The 11853-nt window shown below is 40.7% G+C and overlaps 1 protein-coding gene across 1 annotated transcript; it reads left to right on the top strand.

The window, feature by feature from the left end:
* The first annotated feature begins 523 nt into the window (after positions 1–523).
* Positions 524–6104, top strand: LOC126075763 (interleukin-22-like). Its single transcript, XM_049883820.1, has 5 exons — positions 524–709; positions 1558–1623; positions 1749–1892; positions 2861–2926; positions 6027–6104. The coding sequence occupies exons 1-5, from the start codon at positions 524–526 to the stop codon at positions 6102–6104; spliced, it is 540 nt and encodes a 179-aa protein (XP_049739777.1).
* Positions 6105–11853: the final 5749 nt, after the last annotated feature.

Genomic DNA, 11853 nt, shown 5'->3' with positions numbered 1-11853 from the left:
AAAATGCTTACTCAGTTACTCTAGGAGATCAAAGACTATTATACTAAACCTGGAATCTACTAAGACAAAGCAACTGTTTTCTTTGAAAACTATGTAGGGTTTAGAAAATTTCTGGGATTTATCTGTGAAAGCACCCTTTAGGCCCTGATAGTGACGTCTTAGGGAAACACTCGCATCGCAAGATGGGAAGAATAGGAGGTGGTGTTTTGTGGGCTCCTATGGTGGTTAGGTAGTTCTCAGAAGACAATACTGGAAATAAGCTTATTGCTGATGTCATTTTTTTCACACACACAAAAAAATATTTAGTGTCCTGGGGGCTATAAAAGCAGCAATTTTTACCCTTCATATCACAGAAGAATCATCGAAACAGGTAAATGTTTCAAGCAAACTTGGTATAACTGGCTTGTTTGGCATGATACTCCTTGACTAATTTTTTTTCGCTCATGTTATCTCTGCCTCTTTTTCTCTTGATACCAGGTTCTCCTGCCCTCATCGCCAATTGCTGGAGTTTGAGTTGTCTACGATGGCCACCGTGCAGAAGTCTGTGTGCACTTCCCTTATGGGGACTCTGGCCGCCAGCTGCCTCCTGCTCCTTGCCCTGTTGGTGCAGGAAGGGGCAGCTGTACCCATCAGTTTTCACTGCAGGCTTGACAAGGCCAACTTCCAGCAGTCCTATATCACCAACCGCACCTTCATGCTGGCTAAGGAGGTACTCATCTCAATCTCTCTTTCTCATTTTATTTACTTGGAACCTAAATAGTTTGTACAATTTTCTTCAGAGCATTTCTAAGGCCTTCAAAATCAATGTTTATACCCACTGGTAGAACAGAGATAGTTTTCCATGTCCCTCTATAGACTCTTTGGAGCCTTGGTGGTGCAGTGGTTAAGAGCTTGGCTGCTAACCAAAAGGGTGGCCATTCAAAGGCACCAGTAGCTCCGTGGAAGTCATGTGGGGCAGTTCTAGTCTGTTTCAATTTCTCTTTCTCATTTTATTTACTAGGAACCTGAATAGTTTGTATAATTTTTTTCAGAGCCTTTCTAAGGCCTTGAAATACACAACACTTATACCCACTGGTAGAGTGTGATAGTTTTCCATTTCCCTTTTGATACTCTTTGGAGCCCTGTTGGTGCAGCGGTTATGAGCTTGACTGCTAACCAAAAGGTCGGCAGTTCAAATCCACCAGTAGCACCGTGGAAAGCCTATGGGGTAGTTCTACTCTATCCTGTAGAGTCACTAAGAGTTGGTGTCAACTCAACAGGAACAGGTTGTTTAAGTTATAGACTGGAGAGCTGACTTTATCAGAGGACCTTTCACTTTGGCCTTTAGGATTTATAACATTGAGTTTTACTCAAAGAGGAGCCATTTGGTAGCCCATCTAATGATTTCTTTTTTACTTCACTCCTTGGTACATTTTATTAAACTCATGCACGTATCTGGATTCTTGCTTTGGTCTTACTGAGGTTGCTCTGGGGAGAAGGGCTGGGGTATACCTCTACTTACGGACTTCTCTTCTATCTTCTCAATGTCCAGGTACTTAGTCTTTCCTTCTTTTCCAGGCCAGTTTGGCAGATAACAACACTGATGTTCGTCTCATTGGGGAGAAACTGTTTCATGGAGTCCATGTAAGCCTAGTCAAGAGGAGCTGGGCAGGGTGCCAGTCATGGTTTTTTGAAGGGTGGTGATGATGGTTTGGGTCTTCTGGATTTCTGCCTTTTGTGACTCCTGCTGTTTATCTTTGGCTCTGCAGATGAGTGAGCGCTGCTATCTGATGAAGCAGGTGCTGAACTTCACCCTGGTAGAAGTGCTGCTTCCACAGTCTGATAGATTCCAGCCCTATATGCAGGAGGTGGTGTCCTTCCTGGACAGACTGAGCAACAAGCTAAGCCAATGTGTAAGTTCTCCTCTCAGCCCAAGTCCCCCCATTCCTAGCTGCTTTCCTTACTTCTCTCCTTCCATTTAAAGTCCCCTTCTCCACCTTAACCTCTACTCTTCCCCTCCTCCTCTCCTGTCCCCTCTACTCCCATGATATTGGCAGTAAGAGGTGCCTCTGCAACTCTATTGCCAAAAGTCATTTGGAATAAGAGAATGTTTGTTTGTTTTTGCTTTGAGTCACATTTTGAGTTTATGGTGGTGAACAAGGTCTAAAAAATCAAGTGCATTGAAGCTTCACTTGTCCCTAGAAAACAGCAATTCAGGTTATATGTGATGAGGAAAGTGTTGGGAGCTTTAAGGTACAAAGCCTAGGTGAGAAAATGGACCCTCTGAGTTAAAGTTGTTGGGGGAGGGGGATAGGAAACAAAAAGAAAGTAAAAAAGAGAAAAGTTGAAAGTTTTAACGTTTGGGGTGGGAGTGCAGAAACTGTTGCCCCTTTTGATGTCAAGGGAAGTGACGGAGTCAGAGGTGTGTGAACTTGATGACTCTGAACAGGTAACACTCTGAGAAAAGTTTTCAGTGGAATGGGCACCTGGTATTTATCATAGAGGGGCTACTGTTCACAACGGTGTTTATGTACTTTTCTTGTTCTGAGGACACGTTTTTCATAAGGCACAATTTTTAGGTTTTATTCCTGAGTGAATTTGCATAAACCATTTAACTTTTTTCACAAACTGAAACCTCAGTAGGATTTCTTAAGGTTGAAGAGAGGTCCCATGTAAAGAAAGTGACTGGATTTTGGTGTCCAAAGGAATTCAAAAGGCTGAGAAATCTAGGTCGCTGGTAAAATCTGGGTCACTGTGGGCAAAATTACTAGAAGCTTTTTAATCCCGGGTGACTTGTAACACGCGTCAGGTAGAGAGACTGTGGCTCACTAAGCTTCGGCATGACCACATTAAAATAGTTACTTTTGTTTTCATTTTGTAGCGCATTCAGGATGACGACCAGCATATTCAGAAAAATGTGCAAAAGCTGAAGGATACTGTGAAAAAGGTACTACTGATAACTATTAACGCTAAATTGTTAAATAGGAGAGACAGATGTTGTCTTTTTTTCCTTTCTTTCTTTCTTTTTTCCACTCTGATTTCTATTTGATTCTTCTACCATCAGGTTGATTATTTAGTTGCATGTGTGTATAAATATGTCTGTGTTAGTCATCTAGTGGTGCTATAACAGAAATACCTCAACCCGATGGCTTCAACAAAGAGAAATTTATTTTCTCACGGTCTAGTAGGTTACAAGTCCAAATTCAGGGCATTGGCTGCAGGGGAATGCTTTCTTTCTCTGTCAGCTCTGGAGGAAGGTCCTTGTCCTCAGTCTTCCCAAGGTCAAGGAGCTTCTCAGGTGCAGGGACCCCATGTCCAAAGGACGTGCTCTGGCCCTGGTGCTGCTTTCTTGGTGGCATGAGGCCCCCCACTCTCTGCTTGCTTCCCTTTCCTTTTATCTCTTGAGAGATAAAGGGTGGTGCAGACCACATCCCAGGGAAACTCCCTTTACCTTGGATCAGGGGGGTGACCAGAGTGAGGGTTGTGTTACAATCCCACCCTAATCCTTTCAACATAAAATTACAGTCACAAAATATAGACAACCGTACAGTACTGGGAATCACGGCCTAACCAAGTTGATGTACACACTTTTTGGGGGAACATAATTCAATCCATGACGGTGCCTATATACTTATAAATCAATTTCTAAGTTTTGCAAATCATGTGATTCTAGAACTTGCTGGGAACTTAGGCTATCTAGTCTCATTACCTCATGATCTCAAACATTCAGTGACATAGTCAGGGCTAGAACACAGGTGTCCTGAATTCCAGGCCAGCACTTTTCCCAGCTGCAATACATACTTAGTTTTAGTATTATTAATTCTCATAAGAATTTCCGTTTCCAACTGACTAATGTAATATGAGAAAAACTTGCTCAAAAGTAGATAAGTGCCTGAGGCAGATTAATTTGAAGTGATTTTTAAAAACATTAATTTGATGATTTAAAATTTGAAGATATAAACTCAGAGCAGCAATAACAAAAGAGCTGGAATTGCACAAAGGGAAAATTACTGGAATGATTGATACTTAAATTTAATTATCCTGATGTAACACCCAGCAGCTATTGGTTTCTGTTTATAAGCAAAAATGAAAAAAACAAAACAAAAACCGGATTTTTTCCCAGAGTTTTAAATAGAATGAAAACATTAGCAAAGGTTAATTTATTTTAGTGAGAAAGAAATCTGAATTGGAAGTCACGTTTTCTTCCTCTCTCCTTCTCCTCTTTCTTTCTGGTTTCTTCCTTCTTTCCCTCAGCAAATCTGTAACGAGCATCTATCTATCATGGACCAGTGTATGTTTCTACAGTGAATGATACTCTTGGGTGGTCTAGACAGGGATAAGATTCAACATCAAAAGACTCAAACTAACTGTTGTGACTCACCCAAAATCCAGAGGAATGATTAAACCAGTTGCCTTCCAGTCGATCCTGATTCATGGCAACCCCACGTGTGTGTCAGAGTATAACTGTGCTCCATAGGGCTTTAGTTGGCTGGTTTTTCAGAAGTAGGTCTCTAGTCCTTTCTTCCGAGGTGCCTCTGGATGGACATACACCTCCAACCTATCATTTAAGGATGTTAACCATTTACACCCCTCAGGGACTCTGAGGAATGATAAGTAGATGAGAAAGTGATGCTCTTGCAAGTAGGTACAATTAAACTCTCAGAAATATGCAGGCTTTAGTTGATGGAATTTTCAGTATCAAACTTGACCTCATTTCCCTCTTTCTTTGATCTTAACATCTATCTATACCGGAGCCTTCGCAGTATTTCATTTTGAAGAATAATTCTCTTGTTATAGAACTATTACTTAGATACAGAGGGCTGAATATTAGCATGCCATGACCAAGAAGTGTTTTGTACTTTTTGCTTAGAAATATCCTAAATGTCAGCATATTTTGTTGTCTTAATAAAAGTGAAGTGAGGAAAATCTGATGGTGATCTGTATGGGGAAACAGAGATTTTAAAACCTTTAATCCGTTTTACGGAGAATCAACTCCCACATTTGCCCCGTGGAAGAGTGATTGTACTTTTTTTTCTGTAGCCCCAGAAAGCACATGCAAGAGAGGAAAGTTATTTAAAGAAAGCTCGCCTGGTCTGGAGTGGGAGGGGCAGTCCTGGGAGGTATTAGTTCCCCATCACTGGAGACAACAGGGAGCCAGGCTGCAGCAGAGTGTATGAGAGCAGGGCTAGGTGAGCTTCAAAACTCTTCATGGTCTCGGGAGTCTGAGACAGAAAAAGCATCCTTTGGCACTATGTCAAAGGAAGGAGGGAAAAGTAGGGTGATGGAAGAAAGGAGGGATAGAGAGAAGAACAAAGTGTAGAGGACACGGTGACTGAGGATTTTTCTTGAAATAATCTAGAATAGATTTAATAGATGATCTTCAGTGGAGGATGCTTGAGTTTGAACTTGGTTTCTCTGCCCCCTTGCATTTGAGAGCCTCATCTGTATACAACTTGGAAGGAGGAGAAAGGGGCTGGGTGTTAGGACCTGTATCTGACTTTCTATTAATTAAAGCAACTGGAAAGGACTTAATTGGTATTTTTCCCATGAAAGTGAAACCTTTTTTGTTTGTCAAGAAGGTAAAGAACAAATAAAGCCAAAGTTGGCAAATGTGTGATTTTGATTTAGGCTGTTTGAGCTGAGTTGTTTTGAATACTGGTCATAGACGGCTGTGGGACTATGACACAGGGCAAGCCGTATGGATGGCATTCAGGATCCCCAAGTACCAGCATAACTGATATGCTTGCTTTGGCAAGGAAAGGGGTGGCCAAGCCTCTGGCCAGGTTTTAAACATCTTCATTCATGTGCAGTGCAGTTGTGATGATGCCTGCTGGTGCCTGCTCAGTTCCAATAAACACAGTTTTAAGGTCTTTGGCAAGTCCTATGATACTCTTGCTAAAAGAACATCCTTATCATAGTCTTTTTCAAAAGGCTAAGTAAAGCCTTATTTGTGTCTCCAGCAACCTAATCATGCCATCTCATTCTAGTTTGTTCCTCTTGGAAAACAAGGTTAAAATACTCAATACTTCTGTGTTCTTATTTCACAGCTTGGACAGAATGGAGCGATTAAAGCAATTGGAGAACTGGGTTTGCTGTTCATGGCCCTGAGGGATGCCTGTGTTTGACCAGAGCACAGATGAAAAATGAATAACCCGTCTTGCCTGTTAGAAATAACAATAAGATGCACACTTTTTTTTTTTTTTCACCTAAAAGAAAATGGGAACTCAAACTCAACCATCATGGGTGGATTCCAAATGAACCCCTGCTTAGCTTAAAAAGAGGAATAATGTTATTTGTGCCTGTCTGACTTGAAGGTGAAACTTTGAAGTGTAAAGAGATTTATTGATAACATTTTATTGTAACTGGTGTCTTACACACAGAAAATATTTTCTTTTAAGCAATTATCTATTCCCACAAAAAAGGATTGCTTACCTTTCCTTTTAGGGGGTGAAAAGAAACTTAAAGAACTTCATGCTGCCATATAAAAAATACTTTATATTTATTAATTTATTTATTGTTATAAGCATATGTTCTATTTATGCCATTTTACTAATATGAATTTATTTGCGGAAATACATGATATTGCTACTTGATTTTAAGGCTGTTATTAATATTTATGAAATAATTTTGGAGAGGTGTTTGTTCAATCTCAATAAATACTTTGATTTCCTAAATCTTGTGGCTTTGTGGTTTTTTCCCTTCAAAATCATCATCATCATTCCCACTTATTAACTGGGCCAAGAACCTCATATAAATGACTTTCTTGTTCAGTACGAGCAAGTGAGGTAGGTATTATTATTTTCCCCATTTTGAAGATGAGACACATTGTTTAACTATAAGTAGTTGGCCCTTATTGAACTAGGTCTTTCTGATTTCAAGGCTCTTTGCTATACTGACTATATAGATTTATGAAGTTGATTCAGCATGTAACTCTGAAATTGAAAAAGGTAAGAAGCTGAAAAGAACCCATTTGCATCATTATCAGTTTGTGGATAAAAGGTTGATATAACTCAGGAGAAATACATGCAGCCTCCATTGCTGTAGATGAACTGCTTTAATTCTGGTTAGCCTAGTAGTGGGGGCATTCTCCACTGTTCCCAAAAGTCAGACGATAAGATAATGGAGAGCTGTGGTTAAGAGGTATGCCTGCTAACCCCAAAATGTTGGCAGTTCAAATCCACCAGGTGCTTCTTTTAAACTCCATGGGGCAGTTCTGCTCTGTCCTATAGGGTTACCAGGAGTCGGAATTGATTCAAAGGCAATGGGCTTGGCTTTTGACTGTGTTTTGGGGTTCTTCTCTAGTAGTGGAGCTTAGCATTGGTAGAGAAGTCTTGGGGGTGGAAGGAAGATGGACACGATATTATGAAACACATTGGCTGTATATCTTTAATATTTATACAGTGGTACAGAGTGGAGAGAGCAGAGGTAAAGATAAAGGTTGGATTAGTCCTACCAAGGAGAAGTGGGCAGATGAAGAGTGGCACTGAAGAGTGGTTCCTTGGGGGAAAGGGCTTCAAGAGATCGTGTAGGTCTTTTTACAGACAGTGAACGTCAGTGGTCAGCTGTCTAAAGTGTTTCCTTCTCCAAACAAATAGAAGCCATGGGTTTATTTTACAGGCTACTCCCCAGTTGTTTGTCCAGTTGTCACTCACCACTCACCATAGGGTTTCTAAGACTGTTAAGTTTCTATTTGCTGAGGATTAAGTCAAGCCTTGTCGTGAGCTAACCTCATTGATGAGCACATATCGCCTAAAATGCAGGTTCACTCGAGGATAAAGTGGAGTCAATACCTCTGGATTTGAGCCTCAAATGATGAATGCTAAGAGATGAAAGAACTTTGATGATTTCTGGAATAAGCTTGGTTTTAGGACTCTTTCCTCTCTTCTTCCAAATAAGTCTCAGTGTAATGACATGAGCAAAACTTGGCACAGTATTTCCTTTTGACCAACCTTCGGGAAAGTGATCCGTAAATGAAAGAAGTTTTATCCCCCAAATTGGAGGGATTTTCTAAGAGATTTTTAAACCCTTCACGTAATGTCATATATATTTCAAAAGCAGGTGTAGTAACCTTGGCTTTTCCTTCCCCAACTCTGTGCATTGAACCAATCAGGAATTCTGTCAGTTTTAACTTCAAAAAAAGGGCTGAATTTGCCCATTTCTTACATCCTCTTTGGCTCAGTTCTACTCAACCGCCCTCATCTCTCCTCTGAATACTGCAATAGCTTCTACAAGTGCTCCTACTGTTTCCAACACATCAGCTATAGTAGACATAAAACAAAAACATCAGATTATGGCACTTCCCTGCTTTCCCAATGGCTTCCCTTCACATTAAGAATGAAATCCAAAGCTCTGATTATGTCCTTGCCCCCTCCCCAATCTCATCTTCTACCACCCTTCTCCTTTTTCCGTCTGCTGCAGCCACACTGGCCTCTTTGCTGATCTTCACATACCTCAGTCTTATCCCTGCCTGGGAGTCATTGAACTCACTCTTCACTATGCCCAGAACACTCTTCCTGCAAGCATTTCGTGATCACTTCCTTCATTAAGATCTCTGCTCCAATGTTACCTCCTTAGAGAAACCTTCCCTGGCCATCCTACCAAAAATAGACTCCTCACCATATCTCCACACCCCTCCCACTCCTGTTAACCCATTTCGTTTTTCTCCATAGTACTTACCACACGTGAAATAATTTGGTTACTTACTTTGGTCATTCATTTAATTTTTGCTGTATATTTACCAAGTGCCAAGTTTGTGCAAAGGAACATGGTGACGAAAAAAGCCCTGTCCTCATGGAACTTACATTCTTGGATAAATATAACAGATAATTATATGGTAACACATACTGATAAGTGCTATGAAGAAAAACAGAGCAGGTTATGGAGATCAGACTTAACGGGGAGGGCTGTAATTTTAAATAGAGAGATCAGGAAGACCTCTCTGAGGATTAGAAACCTGAGCGGAGTGAGAACATGGACTCTGTGAACAGCTGTCCTACAGCAAGAGATAAGCCCTAAGATGGGGACAAGCTTGGCGTGTTCAAAGTATTCAAGTAATAGCAAGAAGGTCAGGGCTGAAGCAGGGTAAGCAAGGGGAAAGTTGAAGATGAAGCCAGAGAGTTGGTCAGGAGAAGGACATGCAGAAGTCTGAATTTAGGCTGCCAGCTCCAAGGGAAAGCTTTCTTTCTCTGTTGGTTCTGGAGGAGGGTCCTTGTCATCAGTCTTCCCTTGGTCTAGGAGATTCTCATTGCAGAGACCTTGGGTCCAAAGATACGGTCCCTTCATTCTTCATTCTTGGTAGCATAAGGTCCCCGTGTCTCTCTGCTAGCTTCTCTCTTTTATATCTCAGAAGAGATTGACTCAAGATACAACCTAATCTTGTAGATTGAATCCTACCTCATTAACATAATTTCCTCTAACCCTGCCTTGTTAATGTCATAGAAGTAGGATTTATGTACGAAACAGAGGGAAATCACATCAGATGACAAAATGGTAGACAATCACACAACATTGGGAATTATGGTCTAACAAAGTTGACACACATTTTTGGGGGGACACAATTCAATCCATAACAGGTAGGTAATATTATTGTTTTTATTTTACATGTGAGAAAACTAATGCACAAAAATGTTATGTAACTTGTTTGAGGTCACACAGCTAATAAATGGCAGAGTCTAGATTCAAACTTGAGTCCTACTCTAAAGCCTATTTTTTTCCACCAATATCCATAACAATTCTTCCCTTTGAGAAATTAATGTGGACAGAGGAGAAGAGGTCTGAGGTCTGACCTTTGGGCCCTCCAACCTTTAGAGGTGAGAACAGAAGGAAGATTTAGTAAAAGAGAACAAAATAAACCATTTCTAAAAGGAGGAAGTGTTCTGTCTCCAAGGCTGGAATGTAAACTCCATTTGGGCAGGGTTTTTTGTCTCTTTTATTTACTTCTGTATTTCCAAAGCCTGGGACAGTCCCTGGCACAAGGTGGTGCACAATAATTATTTGTTGAATGAATGAGTGAATTGCAGAATTTTAAAACTAGCAAAGAGTTGGAAATAATAAAAATGGGTGATTATTAAAATAAATGTTGATACAATGAGCCCAGCCCTCACGGATGCACAAATGCCTTAATCCTAGGACAAGGAGTCTGAAATAAAGAACTTTAAAAATTCTGAATGCCAGTGGATACAAGACATAAGGTACCTGTGAACCCAGTGCTGTCGAGTTGATTCCGACTCATAGTGACCCTATATTTTCTTCATTTCTGGAGGGCAGTTCTGGCAATATTGGCAGCCACATGAGAGAGTGTCAATTGCTCATAGTCATTTGTTGGCATCTGCTGAAGCAAGCCTGTTTTTTGGACATCAGTAGCAGTGGCTAGCATTTGGCTGGCTTGTCAGCATTGCTGCTGCTCTTCGCATTGGCAGAAGAGTTGAATATCTCCTCACCCAGTGGCAGATGGCAACGCTTAGGTATTCAAGAAAACTAATCTATGAGTTTGCAAGAGATATCCACTAAACATGCTAAGCACTATTTAGGACTCTCAGGGGGCCTGGCACTGGAGTAGATGGAAGAAAAGCCAGAGAAAACAGGTGTGTGCCTATTACTGCGACACTCAATTTGGGTTGCCTGGGAAATAAAGCTACATACATATGGACCATGAAAGAAAAGTACTTCTTTAGTATTTCTTCTAGTCTTCAATTTACATTATATTATTCATTAATATGCAGTGCTTCACTTAGGAATTGAACTGAAGACAGGCAGACAATTTTGTTCTAAAAGGAGGTCGAGATTTTAAGATTTGCGTGAAGACACTTGTATCAGATGAAGATAGTTCCAACGGTCTGTTTGTCTCTGAGACAACCACAGGGAATTTGTCTTTAAAGCATACTTTCAAGGAATGTTTACTGTTGAAAAAACAGGCAGAGAAGGCTAAAATGACTCATTCTGATTTCTAGATAGGGAGGAATTGTATTATTGCTACACGATGAGGGTTAGGCATATTGAAACTGGACCAAGAAGATTCACTGAGTTTCTTCCTTGCTCAATAGTCTGATCAATGGAAAGTTACATCACTCAAAAAAGACAGGATTGTTAAGTACTTGACTCTTATGGGAGTGAGGGTTTAAGTCACTTGACCAGTGAAGGACTTCATCCAGCTGAGGTGCAGCCAGAGAGTAAGGGCAACTTGGAATCTGTTGTGGAAGAAGGAATCCGTGTATTAATTAACTTAGATCTTGCAAACAGCTATAAAAGTAGGAACTGTAGCAGAAGTATTTTATGTTAATTGTCCTTTCTTCTCCTTTCCTCCAACTGATATTTAGAGTACTTGTGCTGGCTAATATTTTAGTTTAGTTTTCAGGTGGGACTATGACCAAATAGATGATATTGTAGCTGATGAGATTCTATATGTCACCTGTGTTGGAGACTCAATTTTTTTTTTCACCTAGACAAGGAAGAGAGTGGATGCTGAGGCTGAAAGGGATAGATTGTGCATATCTGGCCTTCTAGATCCATATTCTACCCTTATACACTCTATTTTGTGCCCAGATAGGCTGACCTATAGAAATTGACCAATATATGTCCTCTCTCTCTGGCTTTTGATTGCATTTGCTAATGGCAGCAGATGGCAGGACATGGAAGGGTGAAAGAAGAATAAGGTCAGAGGATTTATTCCCTGAATCCCTTCTGCCAGGTTTCCATGCAGGTTAATGGTATCTTTCTACAAGAAGACCCAGCTTCTTGCAGGCAGCCCTCATCCCACATAGCTCTGTCCCAGTTCTGGAAACTGCTCTCAACTCTTGCCCCTAACAGGCTTCCAGCTATTATTAGCCTTGGGCATTGCACGATTTCTTGTGGAATTTCTTAAACCCTTTCCACATC

This window comes from Elephas maximus, chromosome 4 (genome assembly GCF_024166365.1).
Source record: "Elephas maximus indicus isolate mEleMax1 chromosome 4, mEleMax1 primary haplotype, whole genome shotgun sequence".
NCBI classification, from domain to species: domain Eukaryota; kingdom Metazoa; phylum Chordata; class Mammalia; order Proboscidea; family Elephantidae; genus Elephas; species Elephas maximus.
Note: the sequence above shows the minus strand (reverse complement) of the source record. Positions and strands in the feature narration are given on the sequence as shown.

What these genes read in the sequence shown, in the direction of transcription:
- LOC126075763 (XM_049883820.1), top strand. Translation starts at nt 524, where the DNA reads ATGGCCACCGTGCAGAAGTCTGTGTGCACTTCCCTTATGGGGACTCTG. An exon ending in AACTGTTTCATGGAGTCCAT is followed by an intron (nt 1,624 to 1,748) that starts GTAAGCCTAGTC and finishes TTGGCTCTGCAG; the next exon opens with ATGAGTGAGCGCTGCTATCT. An exon ending in TGAAGGATACTGTGAAAAAG is followed by an intron (nt 2,927 to 6,026) that starts GTACTACTGATA and finishes CTTATTTCACAG; the next exon opens with CTTGGACAGAATGGAGCGAT.